The sequence below is a fragment of the Magnolia sinica genome, chromosome 9 (assembly GCF_029962835.1).
Source record: "Magnolia sinica isolate HGM2019 chromosome 9, MsV1, whole genome shotgun sequence".
NCBI lineage: Eukaryota > Viridiplantae > Streptophyta > Magnoliopsida > Magnoliales > Magnoliaceae > Magnolia > Magnolia sinica.
In genome coordinates, this window is record NC_080581.1 from 77,335,402 (window position 1) to 77,350,767 (window position 15,366).

The 15,366-nt window shown below is 36.2% G+C and overlaps 1 protein-coding gene across 3 annotated transcripts in view; it reads right to left on the bottom strand.

Annotated features, from left to right (window-relative positions):
- Positions 1-3,481: 3,481 nt before the first annotated feature.
- Positions 3,482-15,366, bottom strand: part of LOC131255756 (uncharacterized) — a 100,109-nt gene continuing 88,224 nt past the window's right edge. The window contains exons 5-9 of one of the 3 annotated variants that reach the window (XM_058256561.1): positions 13,572-13,679; positions 12,332-12,450; positions 5,390-5,835; positions 3,776-3,924; positions 3,482-3,625 (exon numbers count right to left, since the gene is read on the bottom strand). In XM_058256561.1, coding sequence (XP_058112544.1) covers positions 5,689-5,835; positions 12,332-12,450; positions 13,572-13,679 — 374 coding nt within the window. In that variant the 3' untranslated portion in view covers positions 3,482-3,625; positions 3,776-3,924; positions 5,390-5,688. Of the gene's footprint in view, positions 3,626-3,775; positions 3,925-4,942; positions 4,994-5,389; positions 5,836-12,331; positions 12,451-13,571; positions 13,680-15,366 lie in introns of those variants that run through there. The other 2 variants (XM_058256563.1, XM_058256562.1) reach the window with 2 other exon arrangements.

Consider the following 15,366-nt stretch of genomic DNA (forward strand, 5'->3'; position numbering starts at 1 on the left):
TGCCCTAGTGGGTCTTTCAAATTCTTCCAGCCTTCTATATTCTCGCGCAACTGTTCCTACCTTTTGGCCTTCTTGGCAGCACCTTCTCTTTTTGCTCGAATGATTTTCTCTCTCGCTTGGACTTACCAGCAGAACTGTATGTACAAAATTGGATGGGGAACTCCCATAAGCCTCACCAATGTAAACAATGTAAAAATGCTTGGAAAACTTCTTGAGTTCAAGCCATGTGTTGTGCCTGGGTTTTGGATTAGGTTGTTTTGAACCCTAGTTTTCACTGGCTCATTTCATAAGAGAAGACTCTAAGGAGGTAATTGGTCTGCGTGATTTACAATTGACTAACAGCTTTGATGAAAGATACACATCAAAGTGTCTCCACACTCAAACCTATAGCTGGTATCCAATTCCCCTTGTTTCCTATGATGTGGTCCACTTCAGTTATAAATTTGGTTGGTTTTTCCTCCGGGGGACCCAAATCCAGCACATAACTTGATGGACAGGGTGGATGTTACATATATAACATTATGGCCCTACATAGCTTTAAGAGTCACACGTGTAAATTACATGAGCCACTCATCAAACTAGCCACCATTTTTCCAGATGCTTTGCCTTACAAGTCATCTAAATTACGAGAGTCACTCATCAAAGTAGTCACCATTTTTCCAGATGCCTTATATTACAAGTCACGTCAACAGAGTAGTCACCATCTTGTAGATGCCTTGCCTCACAAGCAACAAGTTCGGTCTAACCAGATATTGATATGAAAATGAAAGACTGATAAAATTGATTGCCGATCTCCACACTTTTTAGGCAGGTGTGCCCATCTCATTATTAGATGATAGGCCTGATTCTTTACAGTAATACATTTGCACGGTCAGGATTGCCTAATCAGCGGCTCAATCTCACCAAGATTACTATCATGCATGTTCCAAGTAGATGCTGTCACAATGGTGTATCTTTCTCCCATGACTTGAAGGCTTTAGAACATGACATCTACTTTCTTTAGCCATGGAAAGGTACTTACATTCATTAGCCACTTTATGGGCCCCACATTTATATGGACTTTTCAAGTCACCATTTTGGCCTGATGGTTATGGAAGAATTTTAAATTATTAACATATTGTCCATCCACCACCTCATAAACCCCATTATCTTCCCCTCCACTATTGAGTCTACAAGTCGCTAAGATGTCTTTTCCATCATTGAGCCCAAGTCTGCTTTAACTCAGTCACGGTAGTATGAATGCTACTTAGGTAGGACCTAAGGAAAGTTACTTGACATCTATCCATCACATCATGTGACCTAGCTTTTCTATTGACTCTCCGAGTCATTATTTTGTCCACTTATGAGGAAAAAATTGGTCATGATAATGCAAAAGTTATTAAGGCAAGGACCATTAAAAGGTATCTGACATCCATCTATCACATTATGGGCTCTTTTTTCTTGTTGTATCGTGTGTTTTGTGTTTATATTACCAGTCCTAAGGCTAAATAAGGAGGCTTGTGTCAAGTTGGCAGTCAAATCAAACTTTCACAGCTTCTATCATAAATCCCCATTAGCTCTTCAAATTATTACCTCCTTTTGGGAAGAAAAAGATTGCACCAAGCACAATCCGTGAAATGTATTAAGCAAAACATGGGCTAGAATTTTTAATCCATGCCTAACCTCATCCACTAAGTGGAAGCTTAGCTCCCCATGAACAAAGAGGACTAGGCTTAAACTTATTATGTATTTGGGTTGTGTGGGCATGCTGGATCACATATCAAGCTTGATTATTGTATATAGCATGTGTTTGTAACCATGTCTTGTGTAGAATATTATAACCACCATCTTAAATAGGTCATTGCTCAAATTAGACTCATCCAACAATCCTAACATCTGATTTGTGCCTTCAAAAGGACCACAAAAAGGAATCTTGTGTGTGACTTTGGATTGTTAAATTGATATGCTAACCCCTTGGATGTTGCTTCCAATTAGATTATTGACATTGTCCACAATAGGTCCATCAATCCAACTATTAACATTAGTTAATCAAATTGGGTTTTGTTCATGGTCCATACAGAATGCGGCCAAGTAATTCGATGGTCCAGATCAAGTGCATCTCCTAGACTGTAGAAAGTATTGAATTTTCATGTGTGGTTCATTCATTATCAATTGCATTGGTTGAAAATAAGCTTGCTGTTTTGTTTTAATTCTGTCAGGAACACCTTTATTTGAGATGCCTGGTGTGAGAGGATCATCTCCACCTTTTTTAGCATCATAGTACAACTTCAGCCTGAAATCTGTTGCGACTTGTCCCCCACTACAAACGATGAATTATGTAGCATTCCAATCATCAGAAAATGTAGACGTTCCAATGTGGGGTGATCCCTATTCTTTGATATTAGCCTCCTATTATAAATGGGTGACGCACCAGAAACCTCCTAGCTTCTGGTGGCATTATGTATACATTCAACTTGGGAGGCTTCTGGGCAATGGCACATCCATTAAGGGTCCCACGTCATCAATGGTTTGGATCATCAAAAATAAAATAAAATTTAAGTGGACCCCACAAATCACAATGCACAAATTTTAGAAAATGCAGAGTGCATTTATTTGATGAAGAAAAGGGAAGCCATGTGCACTTCCCTAACTTGTAATGATGACATGATTATTCTCTAGGAAAATTGTTATAAGCAATGTTGTCAAAATCCTATGATTTAGGATTTGAGTTTAATCTTGAGTAAAATTATTTGAATCCCACCTTTGAATCCCTTTTTTATATGAATCTTAGATTTTATGATTTGAATCCCTATGATTTATAATTCGAATCCTGAATTATGATTCAAATTATACTTGTTTTTTTTTTTTTTCTATTTTCAGCTTTTCGCTTTCATTTTATGTTTTTAAATTGGTGAGGGCGTTAAGAATTGTTTAGGAAAAAAAAAAACCTTTTAATATATATATCATTTAGAAAAGGTAAATTATGTTATTTTGTTCTTTATAAGAGATTAAATTATATTTTTTTTTCTTCAATGTTAAATGGTAGTTTTTTTTGGGTATGATTTCTTACTTCTTAACTGATCGAAAAACTAAATTGATTTTCGACTAACCTAGAATGTTTGTATGGATGGTTATAATCATCTTGACGTATATGTATTGTGGAATAATGGTTAGAAATCAAAATATCTTTTTTCCGTTGGTCTACAGAATGAAATGCCGCTTTTCTAATCCAATTCTACATTCAAGAAAGGTAATAAGAACATAAATTATTACAGATCCTTGTATTTTTTTATTTTTTTTATTTTTACGAGGATAACTTCTTGAAAGACCATTATCATTTTAAAAAAAAAGAAAAAGAAAAAGAAAAAAAAAGAAGATAAGAATCATCTAACTTTTTTAAGTAATACCATGTCATGACGGTGTTTAAGTCTTTAATTTTTTTTCTGATTTATTTATATATTTTTAAAAAAACTTACGATTTACGATTTGTGACCCGATACGATTCAACCCCAATTACGATTTGCAATATGATAACGATTTTGACAACATTAGTTACAAGAGATAAGTTTCTTGTTGGATAATTGTATCCCATCATGGCCCTACCTTGTCTTGATTAAAGAGGAGAGGTTCACATTTTGCTTGCTATCTGCACTCCAAAAAAGTGATTTCGATGAATATGATTAGAGTGGAGGCTCAACATGCTTTGATTTTTAATTGCTCTAAAAAAATTTACCCTCATTAAGAATTGAAGCAATTTTCAAGAAAATAGAAATTACACTATTCTTGGTTTGCTTACCCAGGGTTCATCTTGTGGTCTACAGATTGGACCAGGCGGGCCACAAATGATCCATCAAGATGATGTTTGACTGGGCTGGAGAAGAAGAACCCTTTGTCCGTAACAAGATCAGGTGGGACGTACCTATCAGCAAGATCTATAGTGAACTCCTGCAATCAATTTCATAGTAAAAACATTAAGGTGTGAAAGTACGAAGAGCTATAAAAGCTAAAAGTGTGCTTGGTTAAAAGCCCCATTAGGTAGAAGCTAACTGAAGTGTGCCCTAACTGGAATTGCATATATGTGGAGGGTTTTTTTTTTGGGATCCCCAAATCACCATCCATTTCCTTCCAGGTAGGACATGAAATGAAGCTGATTAGATTTGGGTAGAAAGCACCCATCCCAATCATAACAAAAGCACATAACTGCAACATACCAATATGTCAAGTTTTTCCCTTTTTTTTCATTTAAAAAAAAATAAAATTCATGGAGAAGTAACAGCAAAAACAGGAAAAAAGAAAAAAAAAGAAAGAAAAAAAAAAGGCCCCTAATAACACAGACTTAACTTTCTCTATCTCAAAAATTGAGAGAACAGAAATTTGGACAAGTTGGGGAATATACGCAGAATAGCTATATTACAGCAGGAGCTTCTCTAACCCAACAAGCACCTCTACTTGGAAACTCACATGCCAAATGGGCACTTGAAAGGACATCTGATTCGTGCATAAGTTGGGCTCCATGGTTTACATAACCTGGCCTCAAAACCACACCACTCCAGCAATCAAGTCACCACATGTGTAATTAAAAAATAATAATAATTGAGTGGCTCAGGAAATGAAGAAATTTCAAGCAGCCAATATTCAACATATGTTACAGCTGTCTTGATTAATGGACAAACCTCACCATCCCAATGGCAAGGACCTGCTTGTGCATGTCTCAGATGTACTCACACAAGCAAGGTTGGCATGTGTAGATGAGTGAATACTCTTAATAAAAGAAAAGTTGCTGACTTTGAATAATGATGATTCCAAAAAAGAGGCTAGAACCCAAGAAGGAGAAGACAAGCCAACCAATCCAAGAAAACCATTACTAAAATGTTACGTATTATGAACTATCAAGATATCGACCATCAAATTCTTAAAAGAGGAAAACAGTGAGCCATGCAAAAAAGAAAAGAGTCCACTCTTGGGTTCAATAGAACAAGTACTGTACACTAGTGTCCCTCCAGGCTTCACTAATCTATAAATGCAATAACGTCAAGGTAAAAATCTAGAAGGCACCATTCTTTTGCAGAAATCTTAAAACCACTGCAGTATTATGGGGATATACATTAGCTTGTTACAATATCTTTGGCGATCTAATATTGTACTTTGTGGTTCATCGAAAAAACAAAAACAGCTATTGTGTAAACATAGCATTTTAGAGAAAACCATAATGTATTTCCTTTTGTAATCCAGATACATAGAAATGCATTAAAACTAAACGGCCATGTAAAATAAAAACAAAAACAAGAGCATAAAGAACATTTGCCTAGCATCACAATTTTTATTTTTATTATCAAAAAGAACCAAACATGTTACATAGCGCAAGGCCTCTAAGAGAAAACTAAGGAGAAGAAAGGGTTTGAACTCTTACAATGAAGCTGCATCAAGGAGCTCATCTTGTAAATTTGTCAACTGTTCCAAATCCTCTAATCTCCTGTTCCAATGTAAGTCCGCTCTCTTAAACAACAAATTGAATAGGAAAGGAAGATTTAGTCATTAAGACTTAGGAAAGGCAGAAAATAATCATGTTCGTAAAACACTTACCATTACCAATCAAAGCATCTTAGAAGCAAGCACATGAACAATAACTGACCCAAAAAGAAATAATATTATATGTCAATACTATCAATGATTGCAGCTGTTTGATGATTCAAACCAATATTGGCTATTTTAATTTTTTTCCAAATTCCAAAATAATCCCAATTTAATTATCTTTCGAGAAATATGAACTTGTTTAAGGAATTCCTTGGAGAGGACACCCAATCCAGAACAAGGAGCATCCAACAAAACTTTATCAAACTTCTTGGATATCTTTTCCTACAAAAATCAACAGCTTTGTGAATTACAAACAAAAATTGTAACAGGAAATGATGGCAAAAAGATCCAAAGCACTGCATAAATAACATGCCTCAATAAAAGATTGAATCATCCAGATAGTATTTTATAAAAATAATGAAGAAAGTTCCCTCAGAAATCTGTATAAACTTAAAAGAAAAAACAAAAACAAAAAAAAAAAAACAAAAAAAGAAAAAAAGAAAAAAAAGAATCCTATGCTTCCTGGATAAGGGCACCACCGCCAACAGCAAAAATTTTGCCTAAAAATCAATATATTAGTTTGCAATTAAGGCTACAAGGAATCAATAGGAATTGCGATATCTGTAGCTCTGAACATATTAAATGTCAGAATCAACATGATATTAGGACATGCAAAATCCAAAGATGTGCCAATTGTGCCACAACAATTTGGCGTGGGGTTCATGGCTACTGAATGTGTTCAATATAAATCTCACAACATTTCTAATTTATTTGATTCTTGCCAACCAAAATTAGACATTTGCTCTATCTTTGTTATATCTATTAAAAAGACATTGAAGCAGTTATTGGGGCAGCAATTGTTCTCTCAATCCCTCATAATAGAAATCAATCTGTAATTTTGTATCAAGGTTAGTGGGAGCTAGGGGTGGCAACGATTTGGATCAGCCATATTTTAGCAAAATGGCATAGAAAAAAAAAAAAAACAGATACGAGGAATATTCATGTTTAATCCGGTCTTGATTGTTAAAAATACAGTAAAAAATTCAGTCAAGAAATCGGACACACCAAAATTTTAGAGAATGAAAAGTTCAGGTTTAATACGGTTTAGACTTTAAAAAAACAGTGAAAAAAGAAGCTAAAGTAAAAAAAAGAAAACTTTATATATGCATGAACAATATTTCTTTTCTAAGACTATAAAGGGTTGGACGTCCCCACCCTAGTCAATATGCATGTTATGAATGAAAGAGATTTCTCTCCTTTTACTTTGAAATTGAGCAAAAAAATAAAAATAAAAAATAAACTAAAATCATCCTATAATTGGATTGGTCATGCGAAACCATAGGGAGTGATTCCCTAGTTATTTTTTTCACTTCTCTCTTCTCAACAATATCATCTTTTTTTTTTTCCTTCTCTTCAAGGTATTTCTTCTTCTCCATCTCTACAACCCACCCTTCTTTCTTTTTCTTCTTTCTTCTTCTTTAAAACATTCATTCTTCTTCTTTCCACAAACCCTAATCCATCCAAACCTAGTTCTCAAAATCCTAGTTTTCCAAACCCTAGTTCTCAAAACCTTAAATCCTTAAAAGCCCTAACCCTAAATCTCGAAAACCCTAGTTCTAATTTCCACCAAAATCCCCTAATTTAAAAAAAAAAAAAAAAAAAAAAAAAACCCCAAAATTTTCAAAATCCCAAAGCCGCAAGTCCTAAAACCCTTAACCCAAAATCCCAACCAAAACTTCAACCTTAATGTTCTAACCCCAAACCCATTTCCCCCATTCCCTAGCCTTTAAACCGCCCTAATATGTTAAAACTCGCACAAGACAAATGATTTCAATTGAATTCAAATTTAACCCTATGTTAGGATGAGGTTTTTATCTCCTACATGTCCTGGTTAATCAATAATTAATGAGATTCCTATGCTAGGGATTTGGTGGATGGGTTGTGTTATCTCCCAGTTGTTGCGTGGGCTGAATGGGTGTTGATCATGTTCATAGGTGGAAATCTCCTTCCATTTTTGTGCAGGTGCCCCAGCTCTGTTACAGTAGTTGTTGTTCATTAGCTTTTTAGTCTAATGGTATTAGGGCCTTCAATAATATTAACGTTGAGGGAATTTGGTTCGATTCCGAGGTTGCCTGGCTGAGAATGGGGGTGTCAGCCACATTATCTATTGCTCTGGTTAAGACGATATTGGTCTTATTGCTCGTAACCTTTGAGTGGCCCAACCTTCTAGCAATTTGCATTTGTTATATCAAGGGCATGTGAGGTAGTTATGGGGGTCTAAAGCGTGCATTGTTTCTCAACATTCCTACGGATTTTTTTTTTCAATAATTACCCGAAGGGCAAGGTTTGTTGATGTGGGGGTCTAATCCATGCCAGGCTTCGGCCCTCTTGGTTGTGCTTGCGTCTGATCTGGTTAACACAGGTTTGAGGCGAAGGTACCCATCTGTCTGACGTGGTTTGGGGCAGTGGTGTGGTTATTTGTGTTTTGGCTCGTATACTATTGAGTTTGGTTTATGTTCTGCGTGTTACCAACTGAAGGTTGTCAAGGTTACAGCAGGGAGGTGGATTGCTTTGGAGTGGCCTTGTTTTGTGCATGATTTTAGTATTCAGATCTAGGCGTTGAGCAAGCTATGGTGGCATGACTCGTGTCCTCCTCGAACATCTTTCCCTCTGCTAGATTGGTCTCTGGGCCCTTTTGTTGCAAGCAGCTTGGATTCTCTCGGCTCCTTTTTATTTTTGTTTAGGTGAGGTTGGGCCTGTTGTTGGATATAGGGTTGTCAACAGGCCAGGCTTGGGGTCGGTTTCGGCCTAGATTTTGAACTATTTCGGGCCAGGCTGTCCGGCCAGGCCTATTCACAATTCTTATTTTGAAAGGCCCGAGCCCGGCCCATTGACACCCCTAGTTGTATAGGTCTAATAAGGCAGTTTTATATGATAGGTGAGGCCCGTTTCTTTTTTGTGGCACCCACCCAAAATTTATAAAGCTATTTTTGTGATTTAACACAATAATAGGTGGTGTGCTCCTACCTTTTTGTAAAAATTAAAGAAATTACAATATAAAAAAAGGTGGAATGTCACTTTGTCCGAATTACTCCATTCATTCGTTCAAACAAGCAATTGGCCGGCATCTTTGTGAAGGCTTCCAATTGACATGGAATTACTGAATTAAAGATATCTGAAGCAAGCTAGGTTTGTGTGATATCTATCCTATGGCTTGAGGGGAGTGCTTAAAATGTTACATCGACTTCAGTACTCCTACGGTGAGCAATATCTTTTTATTAAGTTTTGTTTAGGGTTGTGTTGTAAAAAGATGTTAAGAGAGAGAAAGAGGTTAAAGAGAAAACTTTGACATCCTCGCTGAATTTGATGGATGATATGCAAGTACTTAGAAATTGCATGTGTGGTCCAAAGTAATTGAAATTAAAATTGTTGAAATCATGGGTTCCAGTTTAGTTATATCATGAACCAACAATTACACTTATTTGATTATCTAACTATTGGATTGGTGGACATTTATTGGACAGTTTAAAATGAAAAATATAAAAGGGTCCTATTTCAACAGCCACGTGCCCACTAATCAAAGGCTAAGATTACTCAATCAACCTGATTTTGGGACTGTGACTAGGCGACAATTAATTCCACAGCATGGCAGGTTTAATTTACGTTGATGTATGCCATGTGTCTAACTTGAGCGCCTATGTATCTAGCACCCTACTCTTTCAAAGTATCCCATAACTCCCTGATGGTAGAAGCTCTCTTTTCCTTCCCTTTTCTTCTACTTTTCCTTTTTCTTCTCAACATAGTTTAAATAGAAATAAAAGGTCACAAGTTCAAGCATCCCTAACTCATATCATTTTATAAATGTGTTGGACCAAGCCATGCTTGCACATAAGAATCTACTCACAAGCAAGCCTAGTCATCTCACTTCTGGTCATGGGTCGGGGTCAGGCCTAGATGTTGGGCCCATTTAGCAAAGGTCAAGCTCGAGATGACCCCTACTCGACCTATTGCCAACCCTTGGTGGGGCCCATTACTCCAATGGACCCACATGAACACACTCTAACACAAAATCAATCTAGTCCACTCGTCAAGAAGGTAGATGCATTGTTTTAAATAGCTTCGCTATATAGCGTGTAGCATAGCGTAGCTTAGCCTTAATATCGTATAGCTCATGAAAATAGCTTAAGTACTGTAGCCAATGCAAAATACTAATTTTTCATACGCTACACGCTACATAGCCTATGGCATATGCTACATAGCTTACATTACAAGTTATTTTTCACTAAAACATTAAAATCAATTGATGTTTTCAATGATTTATTATTATTATTTTTTTTTTGCAATAAAAAAGTAGTCAATTCTTTCAATGATTATACTAAAATAATATTAGTAACCATACTAAATCAATTAGGTTGCTCTTTCTTTACCTTTAAACTTAATCTTTATTTATTTTCCTATCATTTTAGGTTGTCTTTGGTTGCACAAAATGTCATTAAATTTCATTATTAATCAAACTAATTTGGTATATTTGGCACAACCAAGCACAAACCTAATTAAAATTTTAGAAGCAGCTTGTAGCTTATGCTACATGCTATATAGCTTAAGCCTCATGTTTCAGAGGGGTGAATACTAGGCTACACACTAACTATTGCTTAAAACACTGGTCATGCATATATGATAAAATGGGTAGTCAAAAGAAAATTACCGAACACCCATACACAACATGCATGTATAAATTAACTAGTAGGTGGACCAGCCTGAATTTTCAACCAATGCATGTTCATGGTGGGCACCACCAGATGAATAGCCCACTGTGTTGGCAAGTGAACGGTAATGCCCTTCCTCACACAAGAGAATCTATTGTGAGTTCAAGAGATGTTGATATATCTATTGGCTGTATGAGTTGAAAGAGCATTTTATGCCTTACTAATGCATAAAACACAGATAAAGTGAATGCACAAAAATCTAGAAATGTTTGCAAGGATGTTCTAAGAGACATTTATTATAACATACCACGCAAAGAGAGTGAATGCATAAGAATCCAGAAAGGTTTGCAAGGATGTTCTAACAGCGTTTTAAATAGCGGTAGCGTTAATAGTGCAGTGTAGCGTAAGCTACAAGGTACTTCTATTTTTAAATTTTAAATAAAAATAATAATAAATAGTAAGGAAAAAACAAAATATATATACATACACCTAATAAAAATTTTGAAGTATAAGCATTTTCAAAATAATGCACATCCACCCATACACACACCTCACTGGGCCCCATGTGTGCCACACCATAGAAAACAATGCATATCCACATCCATACACAACCCATAGTGAGCTCCACATGGGCCACACCATAGAAAACAATGCATACCACCCAAACAAACACCACCTTAAAAAATGAAATGAAAAAATTGCATACCAGCCCCATCCTACAAATATTGCATGGTAACTGACATTTTGATATTAAAAAATGAAAAAAGAAAAAAAAAAAATCCAAAATAACAAACAAAACTTCATTCTAAATGAAAAGGAACTCATTAAGGTGCAAGAACATACCTCTTAGTTTTACAAGCTCAAGAAGAGATTTAATCAATCAAAAATCTGAAATTTGCAATTTCGTGGTCGTACAAATGCGGACGGGGGGAATTTGATTTCTCCTTTGTTTCAGCTCCAATGTTCTTTAAAATACAGCAAATAGACCTTGCAAGCTCCAATGATTGGCCAAAATATCCCCTTCAATGGCCTTCTGGATCGCTAGATTCAAAGAAATGGAGGAGAAGTTGCATTGGAGGCTATGGTTTGAAAGAGGGGTTATCGAAAACCCTCTTTTGAACTCTTTTCTTTAAAATTTAAGTTTTTAAGATATCTTTATGGTGTGAATTCAACACACGTTTTAATAAAAAAGCACCATTGTTTAAAGTTAGAAACAATAAAGTAATTTTGGTATCAATTTTACATTATAATATTTTTAATAATATGAGTTTGACACCATTTCAAATACATAAAACTTTTATATGTATATAAAGTGCAACGTATCGTACGCACGCTACGTAGCTGTTGCGTATGCTACAACCCCTGTAGCGTACACTACCGAGATTTACTCTATTGGAGTAAGCTATGCTATTTAATACACTAGTTCTGAGAGACATTTATTATAACGTAAAAGGAGAGACTAATGTTTAGCTTTCTAGTCACAATAACTCTTTCCACCATGAATATTCATTATTAGAGGCATTATTGTAGAGTAGTGAGAATTTGGATTACTATATTAACCAAAAGCAAAAAAGGATACGTGAATTAAACAATCACAGTGGGTGTAAATTGCGTATAATGTATAAGCCTAAAAAGAAGAGAAGTAAAATTGTGGTTTTTCCAGATAGCCATTGCAATGTGCATTCAACATGCTTTCCTAATATGTTGCCTGATGTGTTTCCAACATGGCTATTTAAAGAAAATGAAGCATTTCAGTGACATAATTAACTAAGAATTAGCATGAAAGTGAACGATCTTGTGCTGATGGCATGGCCCCTTATGTACATATCTGCAACAACAAATACCAAACAATAAAAAGGCAAAAAGCAAAAAATAGATGCATCTCAATGGTACATTCCCCAAGGATAACACATATAAGTTTAGAATACAAACAATATACCCATCTTAATATGTAATAGATGATTTAGAACATTGCAAGCGTGGTTAGGAGAAAATTGAAAATGTGGATTATCCTGATGAACTCAAAATTTCCTTTATTTTATTCATTAATTTTCTGTTGGTAAATAACTTACAGAAAATATAGGAAGGTTAGCATGCACAACAGTGATGACATCATTGACATTGTGTGACTTGGCTATCTCTTCGAGAATTCTTAAGCGGCCCTTGTTTACGTCAATTGCATACACCATACCTACATCATGACAAGGCATTAGTGAAAGAGCTTTGCTAAGCCCACACACATGTTAAAGGTAGCCCATCTACACGCCAGGTGTACCAGCATGCAAATAGGAATGAGATACAATCTACTCATCAGAGGGTTACCTCTACATAGATGCCTTGGGCCAAGCATCAGGTCAGTCCACTAGTCAAGCGAGCAATAGTTCACGGTACAAATTTATGGCTGATAAAAACTAAGCTGAAGTTTTCTAACCCATCACCTGTTTCTAATATAGTGGTCCACCTGGACCAGATTTATTTTTGGGTAAGAACAACAATCCCACCGCACTCGCTTAATGAAGGGCTTGGATATTGTCCCTTTCTGCCATCGTACAATGTATGATGGTGTGTAAATGGTATACCTTGTACACAAGTATGGATCATAAAGCTATGAATGAAATGTTCAAATGCTATATTCAAATATAGATAAGAATTACAGGATCCTGTGCATCAGGACAGGATTAGTGACTTGATGCGGGCAATCCATACAGGTGAAGCCCACAGTCCCCAGATCTAGATTGCTGACCAGATAGGCCTATGAAATCAAATATCAGGGGGAAAAAACGAATCGACTCAGTTTCAATCATGACCAAGTTGATGTGATTTTAGTCTGGAACAAGCAACTATTTTAGGTAGTTTTAGCAGGTTTTGGGCCTTCACTCATCTTAGACAGACCAAAAGCAAGAAGACTCCATTTCGACATGGAACAAGGAATAAAATTTTAAAGCATGGATGGGCCTCATTGTGGATGGTGAATCCAAAAATCATTCAGACTTGATGAGTCTAGATGTCCAATCTGTCACCTTTTTTCTTGACTAATGGGGCACCATCTTCTTTCTACCGTCAACAACCATTTGAAATTTAATTAATTTATTTTTTAATTAGGATATTTGAATTTGGGATTTTTGGGGAATGCCCATCCATGGTAGGGCCCTTCCTTTACATCCACAGTCCTTGACCATTTCATGGGACCTCTTATATGACATGGCACATCAGGAGTTTGGACGTGATACACATCTTAATGCATTGAGAAATTCAAGACTCAATAATTCCTCACCCATCCAATACAGAGGATCGGATTTCATTGAAGATCACCTTGGCCTCTCAAACGTGATGCCATAAATAGAGTCTTTCCTCCAGGCGCAGCACAACAGTCGACAATGGTCTCTCCAAGTTGTGAATCCACAACAGACACCACCAAACCTGCAGTTAAGTTTTGATCTATTAGCAAATATATACTTACCAGAAGCCCTAGATCCCAACACAATTGAGCTGAAAGATTGATATAGGAAGTCACTCCTAGGTTTTCACTAGGAAAAGCAGACAAAAGTAATCCCAAAGATAATGAACTACAATTTCTAGCAAATTAATCTAATTGACTTAGACATGCAAGGCGCTGTAAGAAATGACATGGCAGCCTAGGCAAACTCAACATGCAGACACATCATTCAACATGGTAACATGATATTATTAATAGCTGAAAAAGGACCGCCAAACAATCACATGTTACTTGTTGATGAAGACTGCATCTGGGCCAAACAAATCTCCATTGTGGATTTTCCTATGTCCCATGATCAAACCATCCAAAGGCCTAGACTTTTTTGCACATAACACAAGGGTCAACGTTTTTTACCCTAGAAGACTAATCATGATCGCCTGGAGAGTGGGCCACCATTGTAGGTCCCTCATGAAGATTCCTCTAACTGAGTCTCCTAGCTCAAGATTGTCATTAGATTTTCTCCTAGTTTTTACTTATCGAACCAATTTTATGGTCATACTTACTTTTTCCATCACTTATATTGTGTCCCACTTTGGAGGTATCAAGCAATGTTGGAATAACATGAAATTGGCCTTGTTTGAAAGCTTCTTGAATTAGAGAGCTCTCCAATGATTCCAAGATCACATAATTTTGATATTGTTTGAGTTACCGTCAATTTTGTGGACAACATACAACAATGACATGATTTCAGCAGTCCTATTGGGATTTCTTCTTTGCTTGGGTGTTAGATTAGATGTTATTTCCTATTGGTTGATAGTTTCGTACCTTATTTCTCAATATATGTTGATATTAAGATAATTTTCTATTGGTTAAGAGACTTAAAGAGTAGAATATGATTGAATCTTATCGGTTGGAAGTTATGTGGCACATCGACATTCATGATTAAATGCAACCGTCAATGCAGGAGGGATGGGGTTTTTGTCTTCTTTTTTTTCTTTCTTTTTTTCTTTTTTTTTTGTATTTTTGTATTTTTTTTCTTTTTTTAATATCCAAGTATTGTCTTTTATGTCGTGTTGACGTCATTAATTTCTGTAGGCCCCATGATTTATGTGTTATATCTATGCTGTCCGTTCATTTTATGATAGCATTTTATGGGATGGGTTCAAAAATAAGGTAGATCTGTGATCAAGTGGACCACACCATACAAAGAGTTGGGATAATGATGCCCACCATTGAAACTTTATTGGGCCCACAATCACATTTATTTGCTATCAGACGTGTTCATAAGGCCACACAGACCTAGAGGAAGGAAAAACTCAAATATCCGATTGATTCAAAATTCCATGTCCCCAAAACACAAATATCCGATTGATTTAAAATTCCATGTCCCCAAAGAAGTTTTTAATGGCAGACATTCAACCTACACTGCTTTCTGTATTGTGGTTTACTTGAGCATTTGATCTGCCTTATTTTTGGGATTATGCCCTAAAATTGTCTCATAAAATGGATGGACGGTCTGGATATGACACATACATCATGGTGAGGCCTACAGAACTAGGTCTAGTTAACATACCAGTGATCTCAGCGGCGTATAGCACACCACGCAATCCTTCCTGGGTGATTGGGTCGTTATCATAAATCCGGACAAAGGGCAACAAGATGATCGGTACA